We start from the raw sequence: 16,796 nt of genomic DNA on the forward strand, positions 1-16,796 counted from the left end.
AGACAGTGGTTATAATTAGAAGATCAAGTTTCTTAGAAAGCTTATAACAGCTTAGGGACAACGTTTTGCTACTCCAGCAGAACCAGGAGGCCTAAAATGAAGTGGAACTTCAATTCCCTCATTGCTGCCTCCTCCCCTGCCCCAGTCTTTTTTATAAATTTTTGCTCTCTCTTTTCAATATCTATTTTCTTAACAGATTAGGAGGGTTCTTTCTATTTCAATAGGCTTCTCCACGAGTATTAGTGGGTTATTCTAATCATCCTTTTGCATATGTGGATTCTACTTGAATACATATAATAGCATCTGCTAATAATGTAATCCTGTAAAACTTGTTGTTTGGTAGCTAGAACTCTACAAAACACTCCCGTGCAACCCAGCCTCTGGCAACACTGCCAGCATTTTGTGTGGGGTCTCTGGGTGCCTATTCAAAGGCTTCTGGGTGGGACAGGTGCTGGAGGGCCAGCTGGTGGTGGTGGGAGGACACCGTGTTCTTCAGGAGGATGAGTTCTCCGAGGGAAGAGGGTGTGAGGTTGCCGAGGGTAGGGAAAGCAGCATTTATTTCTCTAATTTGGAAAGAATAAAGGAGAAAACAGCTGACTAACAGGTTCCAGGGAGACAAAGAATAACTTATGACACCACAGTGAATAAAGATCTAGCTATTTTATTCAAAGTAAAAATGCTGAATATTAAATTTTGAAGGGAAGCTGATATTAGTTCCTTGGACAGCTGGAGCTCGATCTACTGGATAGTTCTGATTTAGAGCACTTGTTTCAGCTCTGGATTAAGGTGATAATTATCTATACTGACGTTCTGCTTCATGGCTCGTGCCTCATGGATACTTGACAGTCCTACATCTGTCATAGGAGGAGATATCACTGACCTTGGACTCTTTTGTTTGTTAGGAACTGAAAGCTGTGCATGGAGGGGGGCATTGTGTTGCTGCATCCTGAGGGATTCTCATCTTCTGTAGCAAAAATAAATAAATAAATAAATAATAATCAGTTCAAGAATATTATAGAACAGGGAACTAATAGGGTGGAGTCTCACTTGTATACCACTTCTAGGAGTGTGGAGCAGGAAAAGGGAAAATTAAGAACCCCTTGAAAATACTTGTTGACGAATCTGAAATTAAGACTGCTGCTGACTTCAGTGGAGCTGGGGCCGTGTTTCTGGTGTACCGGGGAGCAGCCCACAGCATGACCAAAGGCCTTGGTTCCCTGTGCAATCATAGAGGCATAACTTGTATTTTCTTCTCTTATGTTCTGTCCAAATATCCTTCAAATTCAAAACCTGCCACATCACGGTGCTTAAATGCTGTGAATCACATAGGTGTTGTATGTTCCTATCAGGCTTCTCTCTGCTTTTCAAACGCGATACAGCTTTCAGTGACAGCTTATCCCACCCTGCTGCTTATTTTGAACTAAATGAAACTGTTACTCTGTGGCAGATCCTCATATGGCTAATTAGCACTTAGTGGCAAATACACATGGGGTTGAGATTCAATGAATAATAGGTATCTGTTGGATACTTCTGCATTAGAAATCAGCATATTTCTGATAGCCAGATGCTATGTCGTTGTGAGTAATGTCTTCCTTGCTGTGTTTCAGCAGTTACTAGCATGTTAGTACGGTGATTAAAAGCAGCAGTATCTAGCTCAGAAGGAAAGGATATTTTCTAAAAAGAGTATTGCTCTCCCTGGAAACATCACTGCTCTCGATCTGCCAAAACCAAATGCAGAAGGCAGAAATTCCAGGTCACAGGAGTTACAGTTTCACAGAAAACACCTCTAGCTATGTGAAGATTAAACAGACTACTTCAAAGCTTCCAACAATCCTCAGCCATTTCTTTTGGTTTTAAAAAGGTTTAGTTGTTGTAAATAGGGCATTAGCAAGAGCTTCTATTTACATGACTTGCTGTTTTCTATCCTTTGGTTATGCTGTGAATGTTAAATTAAAATCTTGTGGATATGCACCTCAAAGCTCATTTTGAAACTATTATCTACAGCAGAAAATCACGTAGGTTTGGCTGAGGCTCTGGGCTGCAACAAATAGGAGGCAATGTAGACACAGTAGTCCCTGCTCAAACCTTTATTTCCCAAAGAACTTAGGCTTTCTGCAATGAAAGGAGAAATCAAACTGCAGATCTATGTGTCAAACATCTGCAATTTAGGGCAATTTGGAGGGCCTGCTAGGTTTTTAAATACATGACTTGCAAGGCTTAATGTAGCTCTAGACCACTTCTACCCATCTCCTCCGGTCTCAATATTTGAATGTGAATAGCTTCAGATTTAGAAAGCTGTACTGACACTTTCCCTTTAGTCTCTATTCACTGCTGTCAAAAATGTTAAGGTTATCCTTGTACCAGCTTGGCCTTCCCACCTTCCACCCCTGATTTCAAACACTTCACGTTAGAACTGGGAGCAAAAATGCTTGCCTAATTATCTCTAGTTCCAGTACAGCTAGCACTGCAAATTAGACTGTGTTTGTTGAACAGATATTGCAGATTCAGCTGGTCCAACTAATTCATTTTACCACTAAAAATCCAACACTTTTTCTTCTTGCCCTCAAATTTTCTGTGCTTTTCTGATCCCTCAGCAAACCCATAATGGTCCAGAAAGCTACCAAATATTTCACGTGCATATACCTTCTTCAGCATTGGGCAAACATTAAAACATCTTCTACCTCTCTTAAACGTGTCCTAATGCCCAGGAGTTAAGGCACTTTAAGAGCTATGTTGATCTATTAATGTTGATCCATTCTTTTAATATGTTTTGGTTTACTTGATAATAAATTTCACGTGTATAGCAAAGCTATTTAACCTAGGGCTGCTAATTACTTTATAATTGCAGTTTAAATTCTTGCAAAGCAGATCTGGGCTAAATCCACAAATCTGATTTAAACTTCTCAAGACTTTTTGGGTCAATACACAGGAGCATCCACAGCATCCCAGTCACCATCTGTACACTGCCCTGGGAGAAGACCTCACCCAAAATATTGAATGCCTATATGTTGAAAATATTGAATGCAGAATAAGTTGCTCTCCAAGCTGAACTAGCTGACAGCTGCCACTGAGGATGCAGAGTGAAGACGTGACTTTAAATCTTGCATCTACGAGTAGGTGCTTCATACTGGGATTCATACTGCCTCTGCATGAGAATGAATAGCCTGGAACTCAAGCACCTTTTCTCAAAATATGCAGGGGGAGAAAATAAATCGTCTCATTAAGCTACTGAAAGACAACTTTTGAATACATAACCACATTTATCCAATAATGTAATGTCTTCTGGATGTGGGTGGTCTGGCTTTTAATCCCCCTTCTGAAGTTTGAGCCTTATACCTAATCAGCAACATTAAAACATTTTAAACTTCTTCATGGGAAAACATGTTTCTTGATTTAGCAATTAGGGAACAATTTAACTAACTATGAGAATATGCAGATCTTTTCTGTTTGAAAGAGTTTGGAACAGTGCTTTCCACAATGCCTTAAAAACAAATAAATCCACCTTTTGTGAACTACAGCAAAACAGGGCTCTTCAGAAGACTTTGTTGGTGATGTTGCTAGAACCTGGTTTGGCTGTTGATGCTTTGCATTTCATCTGTCCTCAGTTTGTGGCAATCTTCCAAGAGGAGGCACTATCAAAATGATTTACAATTAGCTGTGACTGACAACAATTGCAAGGGTTGTACAAAAAGCTTTCACAAATAAACATTATTTTATATAACAGCTGTGAATACATCTTTTAATGGAGAAGTGATTCACACTGACAATAGTATTGACTTTGCTAAGATTAAACAGGTCTGCCATATGCTGTGTCTAGTGCTTCAGATGGTTTCACATTTATTTTTAATTTTTTTTTAAGTTATGCATATTAACAACAGATTTTAAAAGGATCCGACAATTGAGGAGAAATCATTCCAAAGTTGAGCATTGAAGGCCTTTCTTCTGAATGATCCGAAATAATTTGTACACAGTGACTCAGGAAACAATTCCAGATTGGTGATGTAGCTCATGAATAGCTCTCGCACACGGTATTTTTATTATGTTCATCTAGATTCTGCCAGAGCTGAATGCAGTTCCCACAGGTGCAGTTGCTGAGGAGCGTGTTGGTTGAACCTCAGCCTCAGAACTTCAGGCCCAGTGTTTCAGCCAGTTTTATAAAAGGCCCTTCCTCAGGTGTGCCCCCACACAGCTCAGCTGTCTCCAGGCCATATGCAAACGGTTCTGGTGCTGTGCGTGCACCTGACTTGCCTCTGTTAATGCTTGCTGTATCGCTGAGGGTCGTGAGGAGAGATGCAACACAGCTGCTAAGCTGAATGGCACGCTGCAGGTGAAGGGCCTCACTCGCAAGAAGGCTCGAGCAGTTCCTCCTCCATTCATGCAGAAACAGCCTCCGGGTGGTCACAGATTCAGCCTTTAGATGGCTATCACTCAAGTGCAAAAATATTCTTTTTCTTTTTTTTTTTTGCCCTGACTCCACAAGCCCAATAAAGGCTTGTTGTACAATACAGGGCATTGTACATCCTTCACACTCCCAAATGCAGCTGGCTACATGAACTCGAGATGCAAGGAGCATTAAAAACCCATGACTGCATCACAGCCAACTCTCCTCTAGAGTTCACCTGCCTTGGGGTGGGTGTGATGGGATGGCGAGCCCAGGTCACTGCGGTTGATAAGGGGTCCCCCCCCATGCAGGATTTGTCCTCAGCACCACACACATCACTGGGATCTCACGGGTCCTGGAGCTAAAACCCCTCCTGCTGCTGTGAGCTACAGGTTGCCTTTCTAGCACGCTGTCTGGAAACCAACAACTGCAATCAGCATGGAGGGAAATCTCACTGCTCCTTTGGAAGGCACCAAGCTGCTCTCTGCAGCACTGCCAGCTGCTGAAGCAGCATCTCCAGCAGCTAATGGAAATGTAGAAATTGTAGGAAATACAGATGTAGGAATTAAAGCCATCTCCTCCCATTCTTTTGTATGTTTCCTGCAGAGAAGGAGAAAAAAATAATAATAAAATAAAGATAAAAGAAATTACTACTTAATGGTGTTAATTAATATATACAAGATGCAAAGAATGCAAAGCCCAGTCAGCTGCAGATAGCTGTGATCCTAAATTGGTTTCCAGTGGGCTCCAGACACAAAGCAGGGAGCTCCTAAGTGCATGTTTTATTATTTATATCAATTACTAGCTTAATTAACTTACTTTGACAAACCAGGCTGGAGAAAGTGAAAGTAAACAATGGGCAGGAAAGTCAACTCCATCAGCTCCTTGGTGAAGAGATCCCAAGGAGGCGCAACTCCCAGGGAGATATATTTGAGCTTTATGCCCTCGACCCCTCACTTTTTGGATAATTCCTCAGTGCTCTTTTTGAGGAAAAAGGAAAAAGAAAAAAATATGGTGGGTTGGTGGTAAAAATTCTTATTCTTACAGGCTTTACTTCCTGCAGATAGTTTCCCTCTCTGCCCCCTTCTTGCCTGGTGGGCAGATTGATGGATGCTCTGCACAGTCTCGTCCAATTTGGCTTTTTATCCCAGCTGCAAGTGAACAGTTTTCAGCTTTTATCTGCACCGTGTATAGTCTTAGACCGCTAATTATAGCTCACCATTTCCACCTCAACAAGCAAGATTCACTCAATTAAAACTGCACAGAGCACCTGGTGTTCAGCTGGTATAAAAAACACCAGCCTTCCCCAGTCTCTCTAGGTGGGAGGCAGTCATTGTGCTCCTTACAGCAGGATCTGCCTCTGCCCATCCCAGGTAATCTGCCGTTACCCAAATACAATGCCTTCATTTGATACAATTATAGATCTCTCCCTTTTCTTCACCCAGCTAAAAGGAATGAACTTAAATCAATGCATCACACGAACCATTTATTCTATGGTGCCTGCTCCGGGGGTCTGGGAGAGACCAGCTCTAGCTGACCCTAACTGAGGTTTGATTAACTGTTCTTTTGCTTTTGCTGCTTGGTTTCACATTTAGTGTCCTTAGTTCTGATAATCTGTTTGTTTTTGTTTTTGTTTTTTTCATTGCTGCTCAAATATTGATTTGCATTTTTGTGTTGTTCCTAAGTGCCTTTTAATACCAATCTTATGTTTGGCCATAGGGAGTAATTTATGTCTGATCAAGCATTTCTGTGTCTGCAGTCACTGGAAACACTTTTGCTAGAATGATGTCCTATAAGTCTCTCCAACACATATGCAGAATATCTTCAAATAGTGAGGTTGTCATTCCTGCTAGCTTAATCTATGCTCCCCACTCCAAACTGAGACATCTCTCCCTCTCCCACTTCTCCCCATCATCTCCTTTTGTATCTCCATCATCTCCACATTTAAGATATGCAGAGTCTTCTGGGAGGCCTGGCCCCAATTAAATCTCCCTGTTGATTTTAACACTGAGTAAAGGTGGTCCTAAATTGGACCCCGAAGCCCAAAACTCACCATGCCCTGATAACTCACCTGCTGGCCGATGCATTTGAGATCTACCTGAAAACATCGCCTGCTAAAACTCTCTTAATACATGGAAACAACTCGAATGAAATCCCAGCAGACAGGGTACATAGAGCATCCTGCTCACCTCACAGAGCATTGCAATGAATTTATGTGGAAAGGTTTTGGTAGCACCTCAGCTCAGAAGCAAACCTTGCTCCATCCCCGCAGTGTGAGAGTCCTTGGATTTGAATGTAAACAAGAAACAACTAAAACCCTTGCAGGGAAAGTTAATAGGCTCACCAAGTTTAGAACTGCACTACTTTATAAAATCAAAGCATGTAATGATTTTTAAATTGTAATTAAAAATTATAGCACCAAAAATACTGTAGAGATGAGCCCTGGTCCCTCAGAGAAGCACAGCATTTCCCCAGAGAGAGGTGGAGATTAGAAAACACATTTCACATGAAGGCTTTTAATATAATTATTTGCATAACTGGATTAAAGAAGTGCACCAATGTGCCTCTAAATCTTATTATTGTTTATTACTCTGGATATCAGAGAAAAGAGTAATTACATTTAGCAGAGATTGCTGGGGCTAGGTTCAGAAGCAGGACTGCGCAAGAGCAGCAGTGCCTCGGTCCCCTGCCACTCTGTGGGATGGGATGGGAGGGGGATGGGATGGGATGGGATGGGATGGGATGGGATGGGATGGGATGGGATGGGATGGGATGGGATGGGATGGGATGGGATGGGACGCCCAGCCTCATGGTTCCAGCCAGACCTCCCCTGGGCCACATGTGGGGAAAGCCTGCAAAAATGGCTTTGTGGCGCCCCAGGACTGAGGGAGCAATCACTGTGGTGGCAACAGGATTGCTGAGGAGAGAGAAGGAGTCTCAGGATCCAACACCAAGATGATTTTGGGGTGTATTCACAACACCTACTCCTGCAGGTGACAGTCTAAATGCAGCGTTAGCAGCAAAGCCCCAAGTGCAGATGCAAGCCCTGGCAGACTGAAGGCATGGGCACATTACAGCTGCGCTAACAAGAGGGTGCCCACGGTGCTGGGTGCTCCTGAGCCCCCCCTTGAGATGCAGCCCTTGGTGCTGCTGTGACTGCAGCTCTAGAGACTGGTGGTAGAGAGATACACTTCCATCACTGTGGGAACAAGATATGCACAGAACAACAGCTCGTTTCTGTCTTTAAGGAAGAAAAGAAAAAAAAAAAGGCAGAGAAATCCAAGCTTGTTTGCTTCATACAGCTCTTTGCAGCAGCCATCTGCAGGCACTGCACAAGAGAACATTAATAACCAAACTGCCATGCCTGCAAATGAGGGTAAAAACATACTGTGTAGGAAGGAAATGATGCCAGGCCTGCTGTGGTTAACAAGTCTTTCTAGTTACTCCACTGGGCTTTGGATCACTCTGTATTAAAGTGCTGTCTGTATTTAGTGCATGGGGTTGTAAACATTATGGGCCATCTCAGTGCTAATTGGCCTTTACAAATTGACAAATTAAGAGCTTGAAGTAGCACAGTTCCCTAGAAGAAAAATCTGTAAAACTCAGGATTTTGTTGCTAGTTCCAGCTACTTTCATCAGTGTTGTTTCAGTGCTCGCTGTTGATGCTCTGCTCTCTGCTCTGTGCTAAAGAGCCCTGAAACACAAGCTGAAAAACTTACATAATCCGGTTGGTTTGTTTGGAAGGTTTTTTTGCCGTTTCAAATTCTCCAGTTATTTCATATATTGAGCTTGATGGAAAACGTTTTCCTAAAATTTAGCGAAAGCATCTTTCAAAAAGCCATTCAAATTAAAATCAAGATAAGCAAGGCAGTTATACTTAATCACAGAGCGAAAGCAAGCAATGTCCACTTTAAAAAGATCTCCTTGATTTAATGTCTCTGTAATGAGCTTCTAATTCAACTCCTCATTACAACAGAACAGCTTGAAATTCTAAGGAAAACTGCGAGATTTGTAAAGAGGGATTTCAAATGTGTTTGCAATGCCTTTCCCAGTGTGTGTATAAAGCATCTGTATTTTTTTTAACCAGATTAGCTTACTGAATGTTGATGAGCAAAATGACACTCACTGTTTCACAGCAGGAGTACATTCAGAAACTAGAGAGGCCATAAGCTCTTTCTTCCTTCCCCCCCGGCCCATTTGCGCTGCCTTGTAGCTCGTACATCTCTGGCCTGGCCAGGTGCAGTAGGATGAACAGGGCTGAAACTGCCCCCAGAAAGAAGCTGCTGCTTATCTGGCTGATCTCGGATGAATATCAAACAGCTTCTCATGTCATCAATGTTCTGGCTGGAAGAAACCTCTTCAGCACAAATGTCTGCTGTCAGAACATTTTCCCCTACATTTATCTATTACCTATTTTCAGATCAGACAGAGGGGGAAGAGATTGGAAGTCATTAGGTTGATTATAGCTTTTACCTCCCTCATTCTACCAAAAGGCGAATGCCAAAGGAAAGTGTTTCTTCCCAAAAACTCCTCCAGAAGAGAGCACTTGCCACCCCACCTTTGACAGCCTTTCTTTTACTGGTCACGCAGTGCTCACACGCAGCTCTACGGCAGCAGCCTCGACCACCCGCTGTCTCCTGGCACACCCAGAAGTGCTCTTGAGCACAGTATCAAAGTCTCCGGCCGTCTCTGGAGATCAAAGCTGATGGCAGCATTACCGCACATCAAGATCGGCTCCTGAAGGAATGAGCAGAAAGGTTTTTGGCTCTGACATGACTACGATGAACTCCGCTCCGTTGGCTGGGATCGTGGTCACCTGGCTGGAGGGTCAGCGCGTTGGGGTTAGGTGAGGCACCGTCCAATGTCCCTGTTGGTGGCCATCTGTGAAGTGGTGGCATGTCTTAGTGTTCTCCTGCTTGGGTGAATTTCCACCACACGCTGTGTTTCCAGCTCACGTCGCTGCACACTGTGCTGCAGGTTCCAAGACACACCAACTTTGGGATCACACCATGATGTCGGGTTCAAAAAGTGTAAAGCAAAGATTTCCGCCCAGTGCAGCTGCCTGTAGAGAGCAGAAGAGCAGCCGGGCTGCCAAGGCTGCTATTCCTTCTGCTCGGCCAGCAGCAAGGAGAAAGCAGAAGTGAGGAAGGGAACGGTGCCGTGCAGACACAGCACACCCCTCTGATGGCTACATATATGGATGCATATATGGCATATATATGCATGATGGCTGCATATATGGATGAATAGCCCTCATCCACGTGTGGGTCACCAGGCTCACAAGCCAGCCCCTCATCTTGTGCAGAGGTATTTGAGAGGGTGCGAGTGAGCTGATGCCGTCACCCCACACCTCACTGACACCGTCAGGAAGGGGAAAGCCCTGCACAGGTAGGACAAAGCTGGAAGCAGCCCCCAGCAGCCCCGCTTCCTGCCTGCAGCTGAGCCAGCTCTGCAGGAAGGGCGCCTCAGACAGCCTGAGGCTGTTCTTCATCACGGCCCTAACGGAGGGGGGCTACAGGAGTATTGCCAGTCCTCTACCCTGCATTGTGTGCTGGGGACTCGACTCTGGGTAGATGCACAGATTTCATTTTTACTCAGCCCAAAACATTTACTCACTGAGGTATCGAGGTATTTTATTCATCCTTGCTTATCCTTGTCCCCAAATCTACGCTGCCAGCAACATCTGAAACAGATAGGAAGGGTCCTTGTAGTTTACATAAGGAGATCTTTCTGCACTAAGAACTCCTTGGCCTCTAACTCCTGTCACAGAGATAAGACATTTTGGGGACTTGACCTCTGCCTCTCCTTCTCCAGTGGGGATTTAGGTGCTGGGGAAGCTACCTGGAGGACTCCTGCTATGACTGAGCCCTGAGGACAAACATCAGGAACCAGGACTGATTAAAAGTGGAAACGACTTACAGTGTTACTGCACGAAGAAAGTCCACGCCCACCAGCTCTCGTGTTTACAGCACCACACTGGCCATAATGCAGTTTGTAGTGGGTCCAATTTTCTTCTTTCTCCAGGCAAACATTTTCTTCAGCTCCCCTCTGAAGCTGTCATGGAGCCAGGCATAGAGGAAGGCATTGGTACAAGCAGACATCATTGCAAACCAGTGGCACAGCAGCTGGATGAAATTGAAGTACTGCTTGTCAATTAAGCCGATATCTATGTCCTTGATCATGTTGAAGATGTGCAAAGGCAGCCAACAGACTCCAAAGGCTGCCACCACTAAGACAAGCAAGCGAAAAGTCTTTCTCCTCCTTGCTCGGTCCCACTCAGCCTGGCCCTGGGTGACGTTGCCTGGGACCACGCGGTTTTTCAGCTTGACTGAGATCCTCAGGTAGGACAGGGAGATGACGGCCAAGGGCAGCACGTAGGTGATGATGAGAGTGCTGTAGGCGTAAGCCAAGCGGTCTCTTTTCATGTGGAACCAAAACTCCTCGCAGATGGAGAAGTCCAGCTCTGGGAATTCTGCGTGGTAGGTGTGGACCAGGGCTGGGGCAGCCAAGGTGCAGCTCAGCAGCCAAATGGCAGCCAGGATGTAAGCACAAATGGGGATGGTGAGCCTCCTCCGGAAGGGGTGTACCATGGCGTAGTACCTATCCACAGCTATGACAGTCAAGGTGAAGACAGACACAAACACGGTGACAGGCTGCATCAGGAAAACGAAGTAGCACATGAAACGCCCGTACACCCATCCTCTGGGCTCAAAGGCATATGCGAGTGTCAGGGGCACACAGGTTGCACACATGAGCATGTCGGAGAAAGCCAGATTGCCCACCAGAAAGTTGGTCACATTGTGCATTTTTTTGGTTTTGCAGATGACATAAATGAGAAGATAATTCCCAATGACACCGATAAAAACCACTAGGGAGTAGCAAGGGATGATGAGTGGCTTGAAGGACTGAACAAACTGGAGCCCTGAGAATAAATTGCTGGCATTGCTATGAATTGCAGAGAGGAAGCTTCGGGAGGTTAAATTGTCCGAATTCATCATTTCCCTCCTTTTGTCGTCTGCCGTCAGCTGAGTGAAGTAGTTACCACTGCACTACTCTCGCACTCAATCAGTCAGGATAATGAATGGATTACTGGCTGTCCAGAGGTTGCCACATGGGTAGTAAACAAGCATCTGTAAAAGCAAAAGGTGAAGTTGTAATCCTCGAGAGGCAGCTTTCAGCAATTCCTAGGAAAAATCAAATACAGCCAATTTCCATTAAAGTCCTCCTGTATTTACTATTAAATCTAGGTCTTGACAGCATGCCACTTAATAAATATTTAATGCAGGGAGTACTTACTGCTGTATTTTTTTAATCCCATATGATTTTCCTGTGGATGCCAAGAAGTGCCCTAGATGTCTGGCTTCTGCAAATCCAGGAGCGTGTGTGTGTGTGAGAGAGAGAGAGAGAGAATATATGAGTGAGAAAGAGGGTGATGCGCATTTACAAGCTAAGTGGAGATCAGTGTTTTTAAACAGTCTTCACTACTAGGTCATGACAGATTTGTGTATAAGCTTTTATCCCTATTGGCTGCCCTGGGTATTACGTTGCTCTTTGCGTGTGTCTTACTGATAGTAATTAGTTCTTGAATATCCTTTCAAGAATTCCCTTTCCTTTCCAATGCATTTGTAATTGCCCCTCTCAGCTGAAAATCAATTTACATTCATTAACACAAACCTGCACAGTGTCTAATCCTAGATCCACTTTGCCACAATCCTCAGAGTGTCCAAAACAGCTACCTGTGAATTTGCTGCTATAATGTGACCGTAAAATGGAATTTTAATAACATGCTGAAGCCAAATAAATGTTTATACCACTAGAGGGACTCAGCTACGTACCTGGTGAACGAAGTGATGGTTAGGAAGGTGCACGTAGCACAAAGGATCTTCTTTCCTGATGCTGGTAAAATGTTTGCTCACCCATTGTGAGTATTTTCAGTGGGGTTTACATATCCTTAGCAGTAAAAGCATACAAAGATCTCAAAGGAAATATTAGCATCCAAATAGCTTATCTGTAAGGGCTTACCTGCAGTGAACTACAGCAAATGTTTTTTAACATTGCAGCTGCCCAAATATATTTGGGGTGTTTCTTCACACCTGCAGTATGTTTGTAGTAAATAAAATTTCCATACCAGCCAACATATGCTAACCATTCTGTAAAACAGTGCATATTTGATTTGTGTGGTTCAGGCATTAGAAAGCAAAAAATTAGTATAGGCGCATAGAGAACTCACATTTAAGCAGGCATCAACATTAGACTCTTATTGCCCTAGTTCTCCTTCAACTTCTCACCATTTCAACCACTTTGGACCTCTGCTGGTGAAAAAATCAGAAAAACTCCACAGCATCTATTTACACCAGCTAGAGATACTAAAAGGAAAAAAAAAAAAAAAAAAAGGGCAAAAAAAGGCAAAAAAACGGAAAAGGAACAGCCTAACAGCTTCTTACTTCAAAGCAGAGAACATTGCAAGGCACTCAGGGGATTTAGACACAACTTCAATGGGCAGTTTATGTCCTAATCTCTTAGACTACTCTAAGAAAATATTGACCTGCTATTTCCTATAAGGCTATCCATCTCTTGATTTGATGGGAACTGTGATCAAAATAAATTTCAAAATTTCAAAATTCATAATTCTTTCCCTAATTTTAAAACAGGAGTTAATCTTCTGTAACCTTTATTCAGACCCAAGTTGTTCTCCCACAAATTCACATGATGGATGCATTTCAAACCCAGTAAGTGCTGATTTTGTGCTACTGCATTTATGGTTAGATTGTGCTATGGACTGGAATATGGCCATACTTCCAGCCCGAGGGAAGAGTAAGAGTGTAACTGAAGTGCTCAGAAGTGCCATCTTTCACTTTATGGACGTAGTAACCTAGCCATGACCCATACAAAAAACAGGACGTTATATCCCTCTTCAGAGTCCAATCTCACGTATCTGAGCTGGAGGGGACCCAGAGGAATATAGCACCCATTTGTCTCTATATACCCTAATCCAGAACGGCAGAGAGACCTGAGGGTAGTGATTGCAAAGAGGTGATGAAAAAGGAGATTCCCACTGTTTTCACCACCCTATGCAACCATTATATTTGCTTATAACCATATATATTTGCTTATAAACGGAAAGCCACAAAAGTATTTCCTAACACTCATAAATACAATTGGTTCACTTACTGTGGGAGAAAACTGATGTAAATCCTACTGAGATCAAGGTGAACCTTTTAATTGATCTCAATGGGCTTTGGTCCTGGTCTCTAGGATAAGCCAAAGGGGAAAAATGAACAGGGAGCATTTGTAAATAGCCTGCATACTGCCCACATCCTATTGGAATTTTAATGCTTATGCTGGGAAAGAAGCCTCACAATAATATCAGTGCCCACATAATATTTGAAAATCACATTTTTAACCAGGTAATCTCCCTGTTTCTTTCTGAAAAGCTGTAGAGTAGATCCAATGAATACCCTTATTATATTCCTATGTGAAAAAGGTTTATGCTTTGCTATATGAGAATAAAAATCATACAAAGTATCATCTAAAGTAGCTCCCAAGGTCACCTTAATGTTGAAGTCACAGAAACTTGTACATAAGCTTAGAAGTTCTTTTATTTCAAGCTGTATCAAGCAGTTTTCCTGCATTTTCTCTAATCTTTACAAGTATTTTCTTCACTTCTGAAGCCAGTAACTGGTATACCTTCTGTCTGAAGGTTTCCAACCTGTTTCTGTTAGTGATTTTTTACTTGATTTTGCTCCAGACAGAAAATTTCTTCAGTTCAGCTGTATTCTAAAGCCAAGACATAGAAAGAGAATATTTACTTGGATCTTGAATAGAAAAAGTATTTCAGCATTTTAGCCCAAATAAATCCTCTTTTTTCCTTTTAAAATTGCAAATATTAATCTTGTCTGAAATTTCCAAGATTAGATGACAAAGTCCTTCGTGAACTGAGCATAAGTCTATTTCACGCATAGAATCTTATTTAAAGAGAAAAGGTCACAGAAACTGCATTAGTGTCTTAGAACTGTTTTGACATTCCAAGTGTTTAAGGGTGTGACACATAGGAATGCTGATTAGCGTCTAATTGAAACCCCCATCTTCCTTGCGTCAATGTAAAATGTGATATTTAGAGCCAGACCAACACTTCACAGAACCATTTCACAGCTGAGCTTTCCTAATCTCTCTTGCTAACCTGACCAGCTCTGCACAGACACTCTGAGCAGAAACATTGCTAGCTACTCTGTGACTTTCGTAAAGTGGTAAACCTCTTAAAGCACTAAAGCTGTTATGTACATGCATGCCTAATCATGCCGGCAGTTCCTGACTAAAACAGCATGAGCCAAGAGTGAGATCTGATCATAGCTATGCCTGCAAAGTTCAACAGTACTCCTTAAGCTAGTAGGTCCTCTCTTCCATTATTTAGCCTTTACAGCCTTCAAAATGTTTCTTCTGTCCTTTAAGATGAACAGTTTCAGGTGTTAGTTTTCTATGTTCTTGATTTGTTTTGTTTTTGTTGTTTGCTTGTTTTTTTTTGTTGTTGTTGTTGTAAGAAAATACCTTTGAACTCAGTCCTGTTGTACTGAGCCATCACAAAGTCTAAAAAGTATGTTTACCATTAAGGGTTTTGTTTGAGTGGCTTGGAGGTTTCGGGTTGTTTTTCTCAAATTCAGGATGCCAAACTTTGATAAAGTCAGGAAACAGCTAAAACAAATCACTTAAACTGAAGAATTTAACAACTTCAATGAAGAGAGGATCTGAATTAAAGTCAAAATATGCTTGAAGTTGCACATTAAGTAAAGAAAAGGGGCTCTGCTCTTGAGCTAAGAGAGAAAGGATACAGAATAGGCTACCAAAGGAAGCTCTTGCCATGTTAACCTTCCATCTATGAGCCATTAAACTGACATTTATTTATTTATTTATTTGACTTAGGATCTGTAACAGTTTTTCTCCATTTCAGCTAGCACAAGTCATAAGATGTGGTGGCATATGAGGACCTGTCAGCTATACCAGAAGAAACGAAAAGTCTCCTAAGAACTGTGAGGTAGGCAAAGACTAGCTACATTGATGAGGAATTGTGCCAGAAGTCAGCAACCATTCATGCTCCTCAAGAACTTTACTTGGCATTGGCTAGCCCTGGGAGTTCTTTTCATTTTATTACGTTAGCACAAAAGGCAGGCTAGCACCACCAAGTTTGGAACCAAAGGTGATATGGAGGATGACTGCAATATTACACAGAGACTCTTAAAACTGACAGGTGAATGGAAGGAAGAAGGTTTGATAGCATTACAGAGGAAAAACTTATCATAAAAGTAAGAATCAGGGTCACCTAATAATAAGCATTTTCACCATGGCTTAGGATGGAGTAAATTCTACTGCAGGCCTGTACAAAGGAGCAGGCAATCAATTTGAAAGTGCAAGGAAAAAATCTTACAGCTTTGTGACAGACTATGGGGTGAATTTGCCTCTAGTTTACAGCAATCTCTGGACAATTTTCCTGCTCCTTCCTCTATTAACCAGAGCAGAATTATGTTGCATTATTTAAAAACACTGAGGAGAATGGTAAACTCCAGGGCAAGTAAAGAGGGTTTTAAGATAAGGAACAATACGGATGAAAGAATAAATTCACCATGAACAAATTTAGGATGGAAAGTAGAACACCTCTAAGTGGGAGGGCAACAAATTGCCCTGTGGAACCACTGGCTTTGGGAACAATCAGTGTACTATGGGGAATAAAACACCTGCTTTTAACAAAAAGCTTGATCTATTAATCACATGCATGCAGTATAATTGTTTGCACAGGGATTGGGTTTCAGGAGATTCATTTCCAGCACACATCAATACAGTTTTAGACTTTGGACTTCACTCACTCCTACTTCAGAATAACACCACTGACAGTATTCCCATTCATAATGTCAAAATGATAAAATTAAAATTTATACACAAGCACACCCACACATATGGGCACAACAAAGACTAAACCCTAAAACATTTATAGGTTTTGTTTTGTTTTGTTTTGTTTTGTTTTGTTTTGTGGTTGTTTGATGAGAAGATTTGTGCACTAGTGCCTATGCAGCTCAACTAGAATAGCACTTGAACATTTGCCAGATGAACTTTCACTGTTACTGATCTTGGCACCTGTTCAGAGCAGCCGATCTACAAAGTAAGGAGAAGGGCAGGGTCAGCAGAGTCACTCCACAGAAACATTTCAGCCCCAAGGTATTTCAGTCAGTGCAATCGCTGACTCTTCTTCTCTGCTCTTGCCTTGTAAAAACCCCACTGAAATAAAGCCTTATCCTGTTAGCATCCCTACTACAGTAAGAGACACAACACTAGAAAAGAACTGGTACAAAATTTTTAGAAATATCAGAGCTAGAGATTTTCTTATCCATTTATAACTACGATTTTAGGCAATAGTGCTGACATAGCG

General features: G+C 42.4%; 1 protein-coding gene across 2 annotated transcripts; it reads right to left on the reverse strand.

The window, feature by feature from the left end:
- Positions 1–4,443: 4,443 nt before the first annotated feature.
- On the reverse strand, positions 4,444–12,778 carry PRLHR (prolactin releasing hormone receptor). 2 transcript variants are annotated; one of them, XR_014586819.1, is made up of 2 exons: positions 8,940–12,778; positions 4,444–4,981 (listed from the first exon to the last, which is right to left on the reverse strand). XR_014586819.1 is itself a non-coding variant. In XM_083844451.1 (2 exons), exon 1 carries the CDS (start codon positions 11,377–11,379, stop codon positions 10,345–10,347), a length of 1,035 nt encoding a protein of 344 aa, XP_083700577.1. In that variant the 5' UTR covers positions 11,380–12,778; the 3' UTR covers positions 4,444–4,981; positions 10,301–10,344. The 2 variants fall into 2 exon arrangements, 1 of the variants encoding a protein (XP_083700577.1); XM_083844451.1 differs by having other exon boundaries at positions 10,301–12,778.
- Positions 12,779–16,796: the final 4,018 nt, after the last annotated feature.

This window comes from Anser anser, assembly GCF_964211835.1.
Source record: "Anser anser genome assembly, chromosome: 7".
NCBI classification, from domain to species: Eukaryota; Metazoa; Chordata; class Aves; order Anseriformes; family Anatidae; genus Anser; species Anser anser.